Genomic DNA, 17,486 nt, shown 5'->3' with positions numbered 1-17,486 from the left:
TCCTTCTCTTATGTCCTAGAGGATGCTGGGGTCCACATTAGTACCATGGGGTATTGACGGGTCCACCAGGAGCCATCGGCACTTTAAGAGTTTGAGAGTGTGGGCTGGCTCCTCCCTCTATGCCCCTCCTACCAGACTCAGTTTAGAAAATGTGCCCGGAGGAGTCGGTCACAGCTAGGGGAGCTCTACAGAGTTTCTTTAGTAAAAGTTTATTTTAGAGTTTATAATTTTACAGGAAGGCTGCTGGCAACAGCCGCCCTGCAGCGAGGGACTGAGGGCGGGAGCAGTGTCCGCCCTGCGGGGTCTGAGCCACTATCTCCGCTGACTGGACACTGAGCCCCTGAGGGGTCAGATCGTTCTCCGCCACAGGGGACCGCTCGCCCCAGCAGCATGCCACTACCCCCTTACAGAGCCAGAAGATCAGTGGCGAGTGAATCACCGACCCCCCTAGCAAGCGGGTAAGTTACTTTTTCTTCTTCTTGGTGTTTCATGATGACAGAGCGGAACTTTGGACGAATCCCGTTTTCCTGCCAAAAGTTTTATCTTCTTTTCACATCAATCAACCAATTGTAGTTCCGGTATTATCAGAAGGTTCAGGAACTCCAGTGACTTTGGATGTGGTATGCGCGCTCCACGTTTATGTGACCCGAACATCAACAGTATGTAAGACGGATACATTGTGTGTTCTCTATGATGCAGTCAGGTTTGGTTGGCCAGCTTCCAAGCAGACCTTGTCCAGATGGATAAAACTAACCATACGTCAGGCTTACCTTCATGCTAGTCTACAGCCGCCTACATCAGTAACAGCTCATTCCACACGTTTGTGGGAACTTCATGGGCAGCTGGTCGTGGAGCTTCTACGACGCAGCTTTGCCGTGCGGCTACATAGTCATCAGTGCACACGTTTGTGCGCGTTTACAAGTTTGATACGTTTGCGGCATCAGCATCTAGCTTTGGCCGCCTAGTGTTACAGGTGTCAAACAGCTCTCCCGCCCACGGGGGAAGCTTTGGTACGTCCCAAGAGTACTCCAGTGACCCCTAGTGGATGAAAAAGAAAGTAGGATTTTGGTACTTACCAGGTAAATCCTTTTCTTTGAATTCACAGGGGGCACCGGACGCCTACCCAGAGCAGTTTTACCTGGTTTGTGGTAGGTTCAGTGGATATTATGGTAATACATTCTCACCGATTTATTCTGATGTTAAGCTGATTGTTATCTATTGTCGTGTCATCTGTTTAGTTGTCCGTTATGTTATAATGTTATATGTAATTCTCTATTGTTCATCCTCTCTATCGCTCCTGTTCGGCTCAGTAAAAAACACTGAGGTACCTTTGGGAGTATGCCTATCCTGCTAACGCCCCGTCCATATCCCAAGAGTACTCCAGTGCCCCCTGTGGATTCAAAGAAAAGGATTTATCTGGTAAGTACCAAAATCCTATTTCACTAACGTCCTAGAGGATGCTGGGGACTCCGTAAGGACCATGGGGATAGACGGGCTCCGCAGGAGATAGGGCACTTTAAGAAAGACTTTGGATTCTGGGTGTGCACTGGCTCCTCCCTCTATGCCCCTCCTCCAGACCTCATTTTTACACTGTGCCCAGAGGAGAATGGGTGCACTGCAGAGAGCTCTCCTGAGTTTCCTGCTTAGAAAGCATTTTTGTTAGGATTTTTTCTCTTTTTCAGGGAGCACTGCTGGCAACAGGCTCCCTGCATCGAGGGACTAGGAAGAGAGGAGCAGAACTACTTAAATGTTAGGCTCTGCTTCCTCGGCTACTGGACACCATTAGCTCCAGAGGGAGTGAACACAGGTTCGTCCTGAGCGTTCACTCCCAGAGCCGCGCCGCCGTTCTCCTCACAGAGCCAGAAGAAACAAAGCCAGAAGACGTCTAAGGCGGCAGAAGCCTTCGGTGCTTCACAGAGGTAACGCACAGCACTGCAGCTGTGCGTCATTGCTCTCATACACCTCACACACTCCGGTCACTGTACGGGTGCAGGGCGCAGGGGGGGCGCCCTGGGCAGCAATAAAAACCTCTTATTTGGCAAAAGAGAGCATATATACAGCTGGACACTGTATATATGCATGAGCCCCCGCCAATTTTACACTTTTAGCGGGACTGAAGCCCGCCGCCGAGGGGGAGGGGCTTCTCCCTCAGCACTCACCAGCGCCGTGTTTTTTCTCCACAGCACTGCTGAGAGGAAGCTCCCCGGACTCTCCCCTGCTTATACCACGGTAGAAGAGAGGGTTTTAAAGAAGAGGGGGGGCACATAATTCGGCGCAGATAATAATAACAGCGATACTGGGTAAACATTAAATTGCTGTTTTTTTCCTGGGTTATATAGCGCTGGGGTGTGTGCTGGCATACTCTCTCTCTGTCTCTCCAAAGGGCCTTGTGGGGGAACTGTCTTCAGAAGAGCATTCCCTGAGCGTGTGGTGTGTCGGTACGTGTGTGTCAACATGTCTGAGGTAAAAGGCTCTCCTATGGAGGAGATGGAGCAAATGTATGTGTGTGTGTGGTGTCGACGTCGACAACGCCGACACCTGTTTGGATATGTGTAATTAAGTGCTAAGATGAATTATTACACAAAAGATTAGAGAACAGAAAGAAATCTACCCATGTCTGTCCCTATGTCACAGAGTCCTTCAGAGTCTCTCAATGATCACTATCCAAAATAACAAACACTGGTATCGACACAGAGTTTAACTCCAGTGTCGACTACGATAATGCAAAGTTACAGCCAAGAGGGCTAAAAGATATTCAATATATGATTATTGTAATAAAAGATGATTTGCATATCACTGATGACTCATCTGTCCCTGACACAAGGGTACACATGTTTAAGGGGAAGAAAGCTGAGGTAAATTTCCCTCCTCTCATGAGGAAAAAGAGCGGGAATCTCCAGACAAGAGACGGCAGCTTCCCACAAAAAATTCTCAGGCTGTATCCTTTCCCCACTAGGGCCAGGATGTGATGGGAATCTTCCCCTAGGGTGTCACGTTTGCCCAAAAGGTAGCCCTGTCGTAACAGCTATTCTCAGGGATCCTGCAGATAGCGTGCACATTCTGGTACACTACTCAGACCGGCGATTGTGTCGGCATGGGTTTATAGCGCTGTAGCAGCGTAGACAGATTTCTTATCAGCGGAGATTGAAACCATAGATAAGGATACCATGTTATTGTCCCTAGTGTGTGTGTATATATATATATATATATATATATATATATATATATATATATAAAGCAACAAAACAGCCGGCACTCCCCTTGCTGGTGTGTCATCTGCTCCGTTGCCCTCCATGAGATGAAAACATCCAAATATAATGAAGAAAGTCTGGCGGCACTCAGGAGACTTTTCAAATGATGAATTTAATAGAGTAACCTCCAACAATTGTTTCGGGCCTCCGCCCGTCGTCCGGGATGCATATCAAACAATAAACATACATTTTATACCAACATAAGGACCTCCCACCACACACATAACGAGCACCTTGATTCACCTCACCTGCAGACCCACTTGCCGAGACGAACGCCACACTGCAAGCCGCCGCCACGAACTGTGCGGCAGCGGCTGATGAGCGGGACGGCTCGTGGCGGCGGCTTGCAGTGTGGCGTTCGTCTCGGCAAGTGGGTCTGCAGGTGAGGTGAATCAAGGTGCTCGTTATGTGTGTGGTGGGAGGTCCTTATGTTGGTATAAAATGTATGTTTATTGTTTGATATGCATCCCTGACGACGGGCGGAGGCCCGAAACAATTGTTGGAGGTTACTCTATTAAATTCATCATTTGAAAAGTCTCCTGAGTGCCGCCAGACTTTCTTCATTTTATATATATATATATATATATATGTGTAAAAGATGTTGTCTTATATATATATATATATATATATATATATATATATATATAAGACATGCCCAAAGAGACGTTAGTCTACTGGGTTCTAGAGTCAACGCTATGTCGATTTCTGCTAGACGTGTCCTGTGGAACATGCAATGGACAGGTGATGCCGACTAAAAGAGGCATATGGAGTTGTTGCCTTACAAGGGTGAGGAATTGTTTGGAGAGGGCCTCTTGGATCTCGTCTCCACGGCTACGGCAGGTAAATCAAATTTTTTGCCATATATTCCCTCACAATCTAAGAAAGCGCCTCATTATCGAATGCAGTCCTTTCGTTCCAATAAAAGCAAGAGAGCACGTGGATCGTCCTTTCTTGCCAGAGGTAAGGGCAGAGGGAAAAAGCTGCACAGCACAGCTAGTTCCCAGGAACAGAAGTCCTCCCCGGCCTCTACAAAATCCACCGCATGACGCTGGGGCTCCCCTGAGGGAGTCAGCTCCTGTGGGGGCACGTCTTCGACTGTTCAGCCACGCCTGGGTCCACTCACAGGTGGATCCATGGGCAATAGAAATTGTTTCCCAGGGTTACAAGCTGCAATTCGAAGAAGTGCCTCCTCGCCGGTTTTTCAAATCGGCCCTACCGAAACAACCCCTGGAAAGGGAGATAGTGTTACATGCGATTCACTAATTGTGTCTGCAACAAGTGGTGGTAGAGGTTCCCCTGCTTCAAAGAGGGCAGAGGTACTACTCAACTCTGTTTGTGGTTCCGAAACCGGACGGTTCGGTCAGACCCATTTTAAATTTAAAATCCCTGAACCTTTACTTAAAACGGTTCAAGTTCAAGATGGAATCACTCAGGGCGGTCTTCGCCAGCCTGGAAGGGGGAGATTTTTTTGTATCTCTGGAAATAAAGGATGCATACCTGCATGTCCCCATATATCCTCCTCGTCAGGCGTACCTGAGATTGGCGGTACAGGATTGTCATTACCAATGTCAGACGTTGCCGTTTGGGCTTTCCACGGCCCCGAGAATTTTCACCAAGGTAGTAGCGGAAATGATGGTGCTCCTGCGCTAGCAGGGTGTCACAATTATCCCGTACTTGGACGATCTCCTCATAAAAGCGAGATCACGGGTGAAGCTGCTGAGCAGCGTATCACTTTCACTGAATGTGTTACAGCGACACGGCTGGATTCTCGATATTCCAAAGTCGCAGCTGAATCCTACAACTCGTCTGCCCTTCTTGGGCATGATTCTGGACCAGAAAAGGGTTTCCTTCCGAAGGAAAAAGCGCAGGAACTCATGACTCTAGTCATGAACTTGTTGAAACCAAAACAAGTGTCAGTACATCATTGCACTTAAGTTCTGGGAAAGATGGTGGCGACATACGAAGCCATTCCATACGGCAGATTCCATGCAAGGGCCTTCCAATGGGACCTATTGGCCAAATGGTCCGGGTCGTATCTGCAATTGCATCAGCAGATCACCCTGTCCCCCAGGGCCAGAGTATCTCTCCTGTGGTGGCTAAACAGTGCTCACCTTCTAGAGGGCTGCAGGTTCGGCAGTCAGGACTAGATCCTGGTGACCACGGACGCGAGCCTCCGAGGTTGGGGAGCGGTCACACAGGGAAGAAATTTCCAAGGACTTTGGTCAAGTCAAGAGACTTGTCTTCACATCAACATCCTGGAACTAAGGGCCATATACAACGCCCTACGTCAAGCGGAGATATTACTGCGCAATCGACCAGTTCTGATCCAGTCAGACAACATCACCGCAGTAGCTCATGTAAACCGCCAAGGCGGCACAAGGAGCAGAGTGGCAATGGCGGAAGCCACCAGAGTTCTTCGCTGGCCGGAGAATCATGTAAGCGATCTGTTAGCAGTGTTCATTCTGGGAGTGGACAACTGGGAAGCAGACTTGCTCAGCAGACACGATCTGAATCCGGGAGAGTGGGGACTTCGTCAGGAAGTCTTTGCGCAGATTGCATGTCGGTGGGGGCTACCCCAAATAGACATGATGGCATCCCGTCTCAACAAAAAGCTACAAAGGTATTCTGCCAGGTCAAGAGACCCTCAGGCGGTAGCTGTGGACACCCTAGTGACACCGTAGGTGTTCCAGTGGGTATATGTGTTTCCTCCTCTTCCTCTCATACCCAAGGTATTGAGGATAAGAGTGGATAAGGCGCTCACACTCTTATCAAAACAAGTGGCGTTACCGTCTTCTGATACGGCCGCCCTCAAGGAACCAGCTGATAGGAAGCTGGAAAATATCCTTAAAAGTATATACACACATACTGGTATTATACTGCGACCAGCAATCGCCTCAGCCTGGATGTGCAGTGCTGGGGTGGCTTGGTCGGATTCCCTGACTGAAAATATTGATACCCTGGACAGGGACAATATATTATTGACTATAGAGCATTTAAAAGATGCATTTCTATATATGCGTGATGCACAGAGGGATATTTGCACTCTGGCATCAAGAGTAAGTGCGATGTCCATTTCTGCCAGAAGAGGGTTATGGACGCGACAGTGGTCAGGTGATGCGGATTCCAAACGGCATATGGAAGTATTGCCGTATAAAGGGGAGGAGTTATTTGGGGTCGGTCTATCGGACCTGGTGTCCACGGCAACGGCTGGGAAATCCACCTTTTTACCCCAAGTCACCTCACAGCAGAAAAAGATACCGTCTTTTCAGGCTCAGTCCTTTCGTCCCCATAAGGGCAAGCGGGCAAAAGGCCACTCATATCTGCCCCGGGGCAGAGGAAGGGGAAAAAGACTGCAGCAGACAGCCTCTTCCCACGAACAGAAGCCCTCCCCCGCTTCTGCCAAGTCCTCAGCATGACGCTGGGGCCTTACAAGCGGACTCAGGCACGGTGGGGGCCCGTCTCAAGAATTTCAGCGCGCAGTGGGCTCACTCGCAAGTGGACCCCTGGATCCTGCAGGTAGTATCTCAGGGGTACAAATTGGAATTCGAGACGTCTCCCCCTCGCCGGTTCCTGAAGTCTGCTTTACCAACGTCTCCCCCCGACAGGGTGGCGGTATTGGAAGCCATTCACAAGCTGTATTCCCAGCAAGTGATGATCAAGGTACCCCTCCTACAACAGGGAAAGGGGTATTATTCCACGCTGTTTGTGGTACCGAAGCCGGACGGCTCGGTGAGACCCATTTTAAATCTGAAATCCTTGAACACTTACATAAAAAGGTTCAAGTTCAAGATGGAGTCACTCAGAGCAGTGATAGCGAACCTGGAAGAAGGGGACTATATGGTGTCTCTGGACATCAAGGATGCTTACCTCCATGTCCCAATTTGCCCTTCTCACCAAGGGTACCTCAGGTTTGTGGTACAGAACTGTCACTATCAGTTTCAGACGCTGCCGTTTGGATTGTCCACGGCACCCCGGGTCTTCACCAAGGTAATGGCCGAAATGATGATTCTTCTTCGAAGAAAAGGCGTCTTAATTATCCCTTACTTGGACGATCTCCTGATAAGGGCAAGGTCCAGAGAACAGTTAGAGGTCGGAGTAGCACTATCTCAAGTAGTACTACGACAGCACGGATGGATTCTAAATATTCCAAAATCGCAGCTGATTCCGACGACACGTCTGCTGTTCCTAGGAATGATTCTGGACACAGTACAGAAAAAGGTGTTTCTCCCGGAAGAGAAAGCCAGGGAGTTATCCGACCTAGTCAGGAACCTCCTAAGACCAGGCCAAGTGTCAGTACATCAATGCACAAGGGTCCTGGGAAAGATGGTGGCTTCTTACGAAGCGATTCCATTCGGCAGATTCCACGCAAGAACTTTTCAGTGGGATCTGCTGGACAAATGGTCCGGATCGCATCTTCAAATGCATCAGCGGATAACCCTGTCTCCAAGGACAAGGGTGTCTCTCCTGTGGTGGTTACAGAGTGCTCATCTCCTAGAGGGCCGCAGATTCGGCATTCAGGATTGGGTCCTGGTGACCACGGATGCCAGCCTGAGAGGCTGGGGAGCAGTCACACAGTGAAGAAATTTCCAGGGCTTGTGGTCAAGCATGGAAACGTCACTTCACATAAATATCCTGGAACTAAGGGCCATTTACAATGCCCTAAGTCAGGCAAGACCTCTGCTTCAGGGTCAGCCGGTGTTGATCCAGTCGGACAACATCACGGCAGTCGCCCACGTAAACAGACAGGGCGGCACAAGAAGCAGGAGGGCAATGACGGAAGTGGCAAGGATTCTTCGCTGGGCGGAAAATCATGTGATAGCACTGTCAGCAGTGTTCATTCCGGGAGTGGACAACTGGGAAGCAGACTTCCTCAGCAGACACGATCTTCACCCGGGGGAGTGGGGACTTCACCCAGAAGTCTTCCACATGATTGTGAACCGTTGGGAAAAACCAAAGGTGGACATGATGGCGTCCCGCCTCAACAAAAAACTGGACAGATATTGCGCCAGGTCAAGGGACCCTCAGGCAATAGCTGTGGACGCTCTGGTAACACCGTGGGTGTACCAGTCAGTGTATGTGTTCCCTCCTCTTCCTCTCATACCAAAAGTACTGAGAATCATAAGAAGGAGAGGAGTAAAGACTATACTCGTGGCTCCGGATTGGCCAAGAAGGACTTGGTACCCGGAAATTCAAGAGATGCTCACGGAAGACCCGTGGCCTCTACCTCTAAGAAAGGACCTGCTCCAGCAGGGACCATGTCTGTTCCAAGACTTACCGCGGCTGCGTTTGACGGCATGGCGGTTGAACGCCGGATCCTGAAGGAAAAAGGCATTCCGGATGAAGTCATCCCTACCCTGATCAAAGCCAGGAAGGATGTAACCGTACAACATTATCACCGTATTTGGCGTAAATATGTTGCGTGGTGCGAGGCCAGGAAGGCCCCTACAGAGGAATTTCAACTGGGTCGATTCCTGCATTTCCTGCAAACAGGACTGTCTATGGGCCTCAAATTAGGGTCCATTAAGGTTCAAATTTCGGCCCTGTCAATATTCTTCCAAAAAGAACTAGCTTCTGTTCCTGAAGTTCAGACGTTTGTCAAGGGAGTACTGCATATACAGCCTCCTTTTGTGCCTCCAGTGGCACCTTGGGATCACAATGTAGTTTTGGGATTCCTAAAATCACATTGGTTTGAACCACTCACCACTGTGGACTTAAAATATCTCACATGGAAAGTGGTAATGCTGTTAGCCCTGGCTTCAGCCAGGCGTGTCTCAGAATTGGCGGCTTTATCCTATAAAAGCCCTTACCTAATTTTTCATACGGACAGGGCAGAATTGAGGACTCGTCCTCAATTTCTCCCTAAGGTGGTTTCAGCATTTCACTTAAACCAACCTATTGTGGTGCCTGCGGCTACTAGGGACTTGGAGGATTCCAAGTTGCTGGACGTAGTCAGGGCCCTGAAAATATATGTTTCCAGGACGGCTGGAGTCAGAAAATCTGACTCGCTGTTTATCCTGTATGCACCCAACAAGCTGGGTGCTTCTGCTTCTAAGCAGACGATTGCTCGTTGGATTTGTAGTACAATTCAGCTTGCACATTCTGTGGCAGGCCTGCCACAGCCAAAATCTGTAAAAGCCCATTCCACACGGAAAGTGGGCTCATCTTGGGCGGCTGCCCGAGGGGTCTCGGCTTTACAACTTTGCCGAGCAGCTACTTGGTCAGGGGCAAACACGTTTGCTAAATTCTACAAATTTGATACCCTGGCTGAGGAGGACCTGGAGTTCTCTCATTCGGTGCTGCAGAGTCATCCGCACTCTCCCGCCCGTTTGGGAGCTTTGGTATAATCCCCATGGTCCTTTCGGAGTCCGCAGCATCCACTAGGACGTTAGAGAAAATAAGAATTTACTTACCGATAATTCTATTTCTCATAGTCCGTAGTGGATGCTGGGCGCCCATCCCAAGTGCGGATTGTCTGCATTACTTGTACATAGTTATTGTTACAAAAATCGGGTTATTGTTGTTGTGAGCCATCTTTTCAGAGGCTCCTTCTGTTATCATGCTGTTAACTGGGTTCCGATCACAAGTTGTACGGTGTGATTGGTGTGGCTGGTATGAGTCTTACCCGGGATTCAAAATCCTTCCTTATTGTGTACGCTCGTCCGGGCACAGTATCCTAACTGAGGCTTGGAGGAGGGTCATGGGGGGAGGAGCCAGTGCACACCAGGTAGTCCTAAAGCTTTTTACTTTTGTGCCCAGTCTCCTGCGGAGCCGCTATTCCCCATGGTCCTTTCGGAGTCCCCAGCATCCACTACGGACTATGAGAAATAGAATTATCGGTAAGTAAATTCTTATTTTTTCTCGTACCGAAGCCGGACAGCTCGGCCAGGCCAATTCTGAACTTAAAGGATCTCAATCAATTTTTGAGGATATTCAAATTCAAGATGGAGTCCTTTCAGTCTGTTATTGCCGGTTTGCAGTAAAACGAGTTTTTGGCGTCCTTAGACATCAAGGATTCATACTTACATGTTCCCATTTGGCCTCCTCATCAGGCTTTTCTCCGGTTCACGATACAGGACCCTCATTTCCAATTCCAGGTCCTTCCTTTCGGTCTCTCTTCTGCTCCCAGAGTGTTCACAAAGGTCATGGCGGTCATGATGGCCCTACTTCGAAAGCAGGGAGTGACGATTGTCCCCTATCTGGACGATCTGCTGCTGAAGGCACACTCTGCAGACCTGTTACTTCAGAATATCCGGATAACGCAGGACCTTCTGATTCAGCACGGGTGGATCCTGAACTTCTCGAAGTCTCACTTATGCCCCACGCAACGGTTGCTGTTCTTGGGGATGATTCTCGACACGGTCCGTCAGAAAGTTTTTCTTCCTCAGGACAAGATCCTGTCTCTTCAGACGCTGGTGAGGCTGGTCCTTCGTCACCGTCGGGTATCGGTGTACCTGTGTATTCGCCTTCTGGGGAAGATGGTAGCGGCGTTCGGAGCTCTTCCCTATGGACGGTTCCACTCTCGACCTTTCCAGTTGTGTCTCCTACATCAGTGGTCGGGGTCTCATCTGTTTCTTCATCAGTGCGGTTGTCTCTCCTCTGGTGGCTCAATTTGGCTCATCTGTTGGAAGGAAAGCGGTTCGGCGTTTGGGATTGGACTCTCCTCACCACAGACGCAAGCCTGCGAGGATGGGGGGCTGTGACCCTGGAACTTCGGTTTCAGGGGCGCTGGTCATCTCACGAATCCGTTCTCCCGATAAACATACTCGAATTACGGGTGGTGTATAACGCTCTACTTCAGGCACATCACCTGCTTCGCGGTCGGGCAGTCAGAGTTCAGTCCGACAACGCCACAACGGTGGCATACATCAGCCATCAGGGCGGCACTCGCAGCCATGCAGCGATGAGAGAGGTCACCAACATCCTCCTCTGGGCAGAGGAAAACACTGGCCTTCTCGGCAATCTTCATTCCAGGGGTGGACAATTGGGAAGCCAATTATATCAGCCGCCAGGACATGCACCCGGGAGAGTGAACACTCAATCCCCAGGTGTTTCGTCAGCTGGTCCGCCGATGGGGGAGACCACAGATCGACCTCATGGCGTCCCGCCTGAACCATCATCTGCCTCTTAACTGCTCTCGGACGAGGGACCCGGCGGCGGCCGTGGATGCCCTCACGGCTCCTTGGAACTTCCGGTTTGTTTATCTCTTTCCTCCTTTCCCGTTGCTACCTCGAGTTCTGCAACGCATAAAGAGAGAAAACGCGCTAGTCCTCCAGGTGGCTCCAGATTGGCCGCGCAGGCCTTGGTACTCCGCCCTACACCTGTTGTCAGTAGCGGAGCCTTGGCCCCTGCCACTACGGGACTATCTACTACAACAGGGTCCTTTTCTTTATCCAGACTTACGCAGGCTACGTTTGACGGCGTGGCTGTTGAGAAGGCCATCTTAACAAGGAAGTGGATTCCTCGTACGGTTATACCTACTATGCTCCAAGCTCGGAAGTCAGTCACATCAACTCACTACTACCGCATTTTGTGGGCTGAGTGACCGACGAGAGTTTTTCCCTTTGGTTTTTAACTTAGCCCGCCTTCTTTGTTTTCTGCAGGAGTGTTTATCGGCAGGGCTAAGACTGGGTTCACGCAAGGTTCAGGTCTCTGCTCTTTCGGTTTTCTTCCAGAGGAAATTAGCCTTGCTGCCGTAAGTTCAGACTTTCTTTCAGGGGGATCTCCGAATACAGCCTCCCTTTCGCCCTCCAACGGCACCATGGGACCTCAACCTGGTCCGCTCTTTTCTACAGTCCCCGTTATTTGAGCCTCTGGAGTCGGTGGAGATGAAATATCTCACCTGGAAGGTGGTCCTTCTCCTGGCTCTGGCTTCGGCCAGAAGGGTGTTGGAATTTGGGGCTCTCTTTTGTCGGCCTTTTACCTGATATTCCATGAAAATAGAGCTGAGCTTCGTACTCACATGTCTTTTCTCCCGAAGGTGGTGTCCGATTTTCACATCAATCAGCCACTTGTGGTTTCGGCCCTCTCGGCGGATTCACCGGATTCGAGATCTTTATTGTCAGGGCGCTCAGAATCTATGAGGATAGGACTTCGGCTATTCGGAAGTCTGATTCCTTATTTGTTCTGTATGTTGCTGCCCAGGACGGATGGCCGGCTTCCAAGCAGATGTTGGCCCGTTGGATACGTCTGACCATCAGACAGGCTTATTTGGCGGTTTCTCGAGAGCCTCCGTCTTCCATTACGGCGCACTCTATGCGCTCTGTGGGACCCTCGTGGGTGGCCGCCCACGGGGTTTCCATGACTACTTTATACGTTTGTCAAGTTTTACAGGTTTGACACTTTTGCGGCCTCTGTGTCACAGTTTGGCCGGGCGGTTTTGCAGGACTCTCAGCGCTCTCCCTCCCGTCTTAATCGCTCTGGGATGTCCCCATTGTAACTGCTCTCCAGTGTCCCCTAGTGGATGAAGGAGAAATCAGGATTTTGGTACTTACCGATAAATCCCTTTCTCCGTTTCCACAGGGGACACTGGACGCCCGCCCAGCGCTGTTTTCTCTGCTTCACTTCTCTGTTTGCAGATCACTGAGTGACTGCTCGTTTTGTTCATGTTAACCATTCTCTACAGTTGTATGTTTCCAAGTTTCCTTGCTGATATCCTGTTTTACATGGCTTAGCGAACCTCCTCTACTTTAACGTTGGTCTTTTCCAGCTCTCCTCGGGCACAGTTTAAGGTAGACTGGCTTCGAGGGGGGACATAGTAGGCGAGGAGCTATCTCTCCATTGTTACTGCACTCCAGTGTCCCCTGTGGAATCAGAGAAAGGGATTTATCGGTAAGTACCAAAATCCTGATTTCCTAACTGGGGCCATCCCTGCCACGTCCTCATACAGCCTAATACGTGGCCTAGTCTGTATATCTATATCAGTGGCATTCAGTCATTTCCTAACTGGGGCCATCCCTGCCACGTCCTCATACAGCGTGATACGTGGCTGAGTCTATATCTATATCAGTGGCACTCAGTCATTTCCTAACTGGGTATATCCCTGCCACGTCCTCATACAGCCTGATACGTGGCCTAGTCTGTATATCTATATCAGTGGCACTCCGTCATTTCCTAACTGGGTACATACGTGCCACGTCCTCTTAAAGCCTGATACGTGGCCTAGTCTGTATATCTATATCAGTGGCACTCAGTCATTTCCTAACTGGGGACATCCCTGCCACGTCCTCATACAGCCTATAGATCTATATAATTGGCACTCAGTCATTTCCTAACTGGGGACACCCCTGCCACGTCCTCATACAGCCTGATACGTGGCCGAGTCTGTATATCTGTATCAGTGGTACTCAGTCATTTCCTAACTGGGGACATCCCTGGCACGTCCTCATACAGCCTGATACGTGGCCTAGTCTGTATATCTATATCAGTGGCACTCCGTCATTTCCTAACTGGGTACATACGTGCCACGTCCTCTTAAAGCCTGATACGTGGCCTAGTCTGTATATCTATATCAGTGGCACTCAGTCATTTCCTAACTGGGGACATCCCTGCCACGTCCTCATACAGCCTATAGATCTATATCAGTGGCACTCAGTCATTTCCTAACTGGGGACACCCCTGCCACGTCCCTGTACTCTCCTGCCGGTTATCAGAGCCATATCATCGTGATGTCTGGGGGTAGTGATCCACAGGACACCGCTTATCACATGGATGCCCCCTCCCGCCATACCCCTGAAGCTCATAGCGTATACCCCTGGGTTTTGAGATCGATTGTTCTGGAAGACCCCCGGATCCTAGCAGCCCAGTTTACAGTGTTCCAGGGACAGGCGATAGTGCCCAATGACGGACGGCCAGGAGTCCGCACAATGCATGGTAGGACAGGGTCCAGCCTGAATATAGTGATTAATTAGGAAATTATTTGACTGCTCTGAATTAATAGATATCAGTAACTATACAAGTTGTATCTCCTTATTACAGATCCTGTGCTGAACGCTTTGGCATTGCTGGACTCGCCCACACTCTATCATGGAGACACCGCTGTCTTGCTCTGCAATATCACGGTGAACGCACTCCAGCCTGTACACACCGCGGTTGGCTGGTGGGTGGAACTGGCTGGGAACGGGCCAAATGAGAGAACTGGTAAACTTGTGGCTTCTGTCAACCGCCAGAGTGTGTCCGAGCCGGGGACTCGCTATTCAGGAGAAGACCTTAGTACGGACAAGGTTGGACCTCAGTGCTACCGGCTGCGTTTGTACAACATCCGAGCAGAGGATGATGGGGTGTATCACTGCGCAGTCACCGCCTGGATCCAGTACCCAGATGGCAGCTGGTACAAAGCCGCCTCTGCAAAGTCCAATGTTATCAGACTGTACCCATATGCCCACGGTATGTGTTTACTATGACACTAGGAATTCCTTCCACTTTTCTTTTTGGTATTCACTACCTTACTTTTTTGTCAGATCACCACCATATATGGAACGAGAGACCAGCATATTCTCACTATTCTCATCTTAGATCACTAACATACAGGTAGTCGGAGACCAACATCTTCTCACTACTCACCTCTCAGATCACCACCACACATGGAGTGAGAGACCAGCGTCTTCTCACTGATGTCCTGTCAGGTCACCACCATACATGGTGTGAGAGACCAGCATCTTCTCACTACTCTCCTCTCAGATCACCACCATACATGGAGTGAGAGACCAGCATCTTCTCGCTACTCTCCTCTCAGATCACCACCATACATAGAGCGAGAGACCAGCGTCTTCTCACTGATGTCCTGTCAGATCACCACCATACATGGTGTGAGAGACCAGCATCTTCTCACTATTCTCATCTTAGATTACCAACATACAGGTAGTCGGAGACCAACATCTTCTCACTACTCATCACCACCATACATGGAGTTGAGAGACCAGCGTCTTCTCACTGATGTCCTGTCAGATCACCACCATACATGGTGTGAGAGACCAGCATCTTCTCACTACTCTCCTCTCAGATCACCACCATACATGGAGTGAGAGACCAGCGTCTTCTCACTGATGTCCTGTCAGATCACCACCATACATTGTGTGAGAGACCAGCATCTTCTCACTACTCTCCTCTCAGATCACCACCATGCATGGAGCAAGAGGCCTGCATCTTTTCACTACTCTCCTGTCAGATCACCACCATACATGGTGTGAGAGACTAGCGTCTTCTCACTGATGTCCTGTCAGATCACCACCATACATGGTGTGAGAGACCAGCGTCTTCTCACTGATGTCCTGTCAGATCACCACCATACATGGTGTGAGAGACCAGCATCTTCTCACTACTCTCAGATCACCAACATGCATGGAGCAAGAGGCCTGCATCTTTTCACTACTCTCCTGTCAGATCACCACCATACATGGTGTGAGAGACTAGCGTCTTCTCACTGATGTCCTGTCAGATCACCACCATACATGGTGTGAGAGACCAGCATCTTCTCACTATTCTCCTGTCAGATCACCACAATACATGGTGTGAGAGACCAGCGTCATCTCACTGATGTCCTGTCAGATCACCACCATAGATGGAGAGAGAGACCAGCATCTTCTCACTATTCTCCTATCAGATCACCACCATTTATGGAGCAAGAGACCAGCGTCTCCTCACTACTCTCCTGTCAGATCTCCATTATACATAGTGTGAGATACCAGTGTCTTCTCACTATTCTAGTGTCAGATCAGCACCATACATAGAGCGAGAAACCTGCGTCTTCTCACTACTCTCCTGTCAGATCACCACCATACATGGAGCAAGAGGCCTGCATCTTTTCACTACTCTTCTATCAGATCACTACCATACATTGTGTGAGAAACCGTTGTCTTCTCACTACTCTCCTGTCCGATCACCACCATTTATGGAGCAAGAGACCAGCGTCTCCTCACTACTCTCCTGTCAGATCAGCACCATACATAGAGGGAGAGACCTGCGTCTTCTCGCTATTCTCCTGTCAGACCACCACCATACATGGAGCAAGAGGCCTGCATCTTCTCACTATTCTCCTGTTAGATCACCACCATACATGAAGCGAGAGGCCTACATCTTCTCAATACTCTTCTTTCTGTCAGATCACCACCATACATGGGCCCTCATTCCGAGTCGTTCGCTCGGTAAATTTCATCGCATCGCAGCGATTTTCCGCTTAGTGCGCATGCGCAATGTCCGCACTGCGACTGCGCCAAGTAAATTTGCTATGAAGATAGGATTTTTACTCACGGCTTTTTCCTCGCTCCGGCGATCGTAGTGTGATTGACAGGAAATGGGTGTTTCTGGGCGGAAACACGGCGTTTTATGGGCGTGTGGGAAAAAACGCTACCGTTTCCGGAAAAAACGCGGGAGTGGCTGGAGAAACGGAGGAGTGTCTGGGCGAACGCTGGGTGTGTTTGTGACGTCAAACCAGGAACGACAAGCACTGAACTGATCGCAGATGCCGAGTAAGTCTGAAGCTACTCTGAAACTGCTACGAGGTGTGTAATCGCAATATTGCGAATACATCGTTCGCAATTTTAAGAAGCTAAGATTCACTCCCAGTAGGCGGCGGCTTAGCGTGTGCAATACTGCTAAAATCGCCTTGCGAGCGAACAACTCGGAATGAGGGCCATGGAGCGAGAGGCCTGCATCTTCTCACTATTCTCCTCTCAGATCACCACCATACATAGAGCGAGAGGCCTGTATCTTCTCACTATTCTCCTCTCAGATCACCACCATACATAGAGCGAGAGGGCTGCATCTTCTCACTATTCTCTCAGATCACCGCCATACATGGAGCGAGAGGCCTGCATCTTCTCACTATTCTGAAGGCATATAATCACCATTCAGGGAACGTGCCTCAGGACTCGGGTTGGGTTTGTGTTTCCATGTTCCGTCTATAGAACTTCTCACTTGCTCAGTTGATCTTCTCTGTCTTTCAGCTAAGGATCTCCTGCTGATCCCGATGATTGGTGGCATTGCCAGTGCCCTGTTTGTTGGTATAACCATCCTCTCCACAGTCACCTGCTGCTATTTGCGACGTCTCCGGAACCGGATGAAGTGAAGTGGAGCCGGGTACAAGACACTGCAAACCCACAAGGGAGTAGAGACTGTGGTTTCCATGACACATTTCCGAGGTGTTTGTCCAACGTTGTAGAAGGATAAGATGGTGGCTGTGCCCTAATCCCTTTAATGTGAATGATTACACTCCATGGATTGTCCTGGTCAGACCAACAC

General features: G+C 49.7%; 1 protein-coding gene across 1 annotated transcript in view; it reads left to right on the top strand.

Annotated features, from left to right (window-relative positions):
- LOC135005204 (immunoglobulin superfamily member 8-like) overlaps positions 1–17,483 on the top strand; it is a gene marked incomplete at its 5' end in the record, with an annotated part of 80,077 nt that extends 62,594 nt beyond the window's left edge. Inside the window, 2 exon segments of the mRNA XM_063951911.1 lie at positions 14,226–14,633; positions 17,192–17,483. Of these exon segments, the coding sequence (XP_063807981.1) occupies positions 14,226–14,633; positions 17,192–17,313 (530 nt within the window).
- Positions 17,484–17,486: the final 3 nt, after the last annotated feature.

This window comes from Pseudophryne corroboree, unplaced genomic scaffold, assembly GCF_028390025.1.
Source record: "Pseudophryne corroboree isolate aPseCor3 unplaced genomic scaffold, aPseCor3.hap2 scaffold_1983, whole genome shotgun sequence".
Lineage (NCBI taxonomy): Eukaryota > Metazoa > Chordata > Amphibia > Anura > Myobatrachidae > Pseudophryne > Pseudophryne corroboree.
The sequence above is the reverse complement of the archived record's forward strand: the minus strand, read 5'-3'. Positions and strand labels throughout refer to the sequence as shown.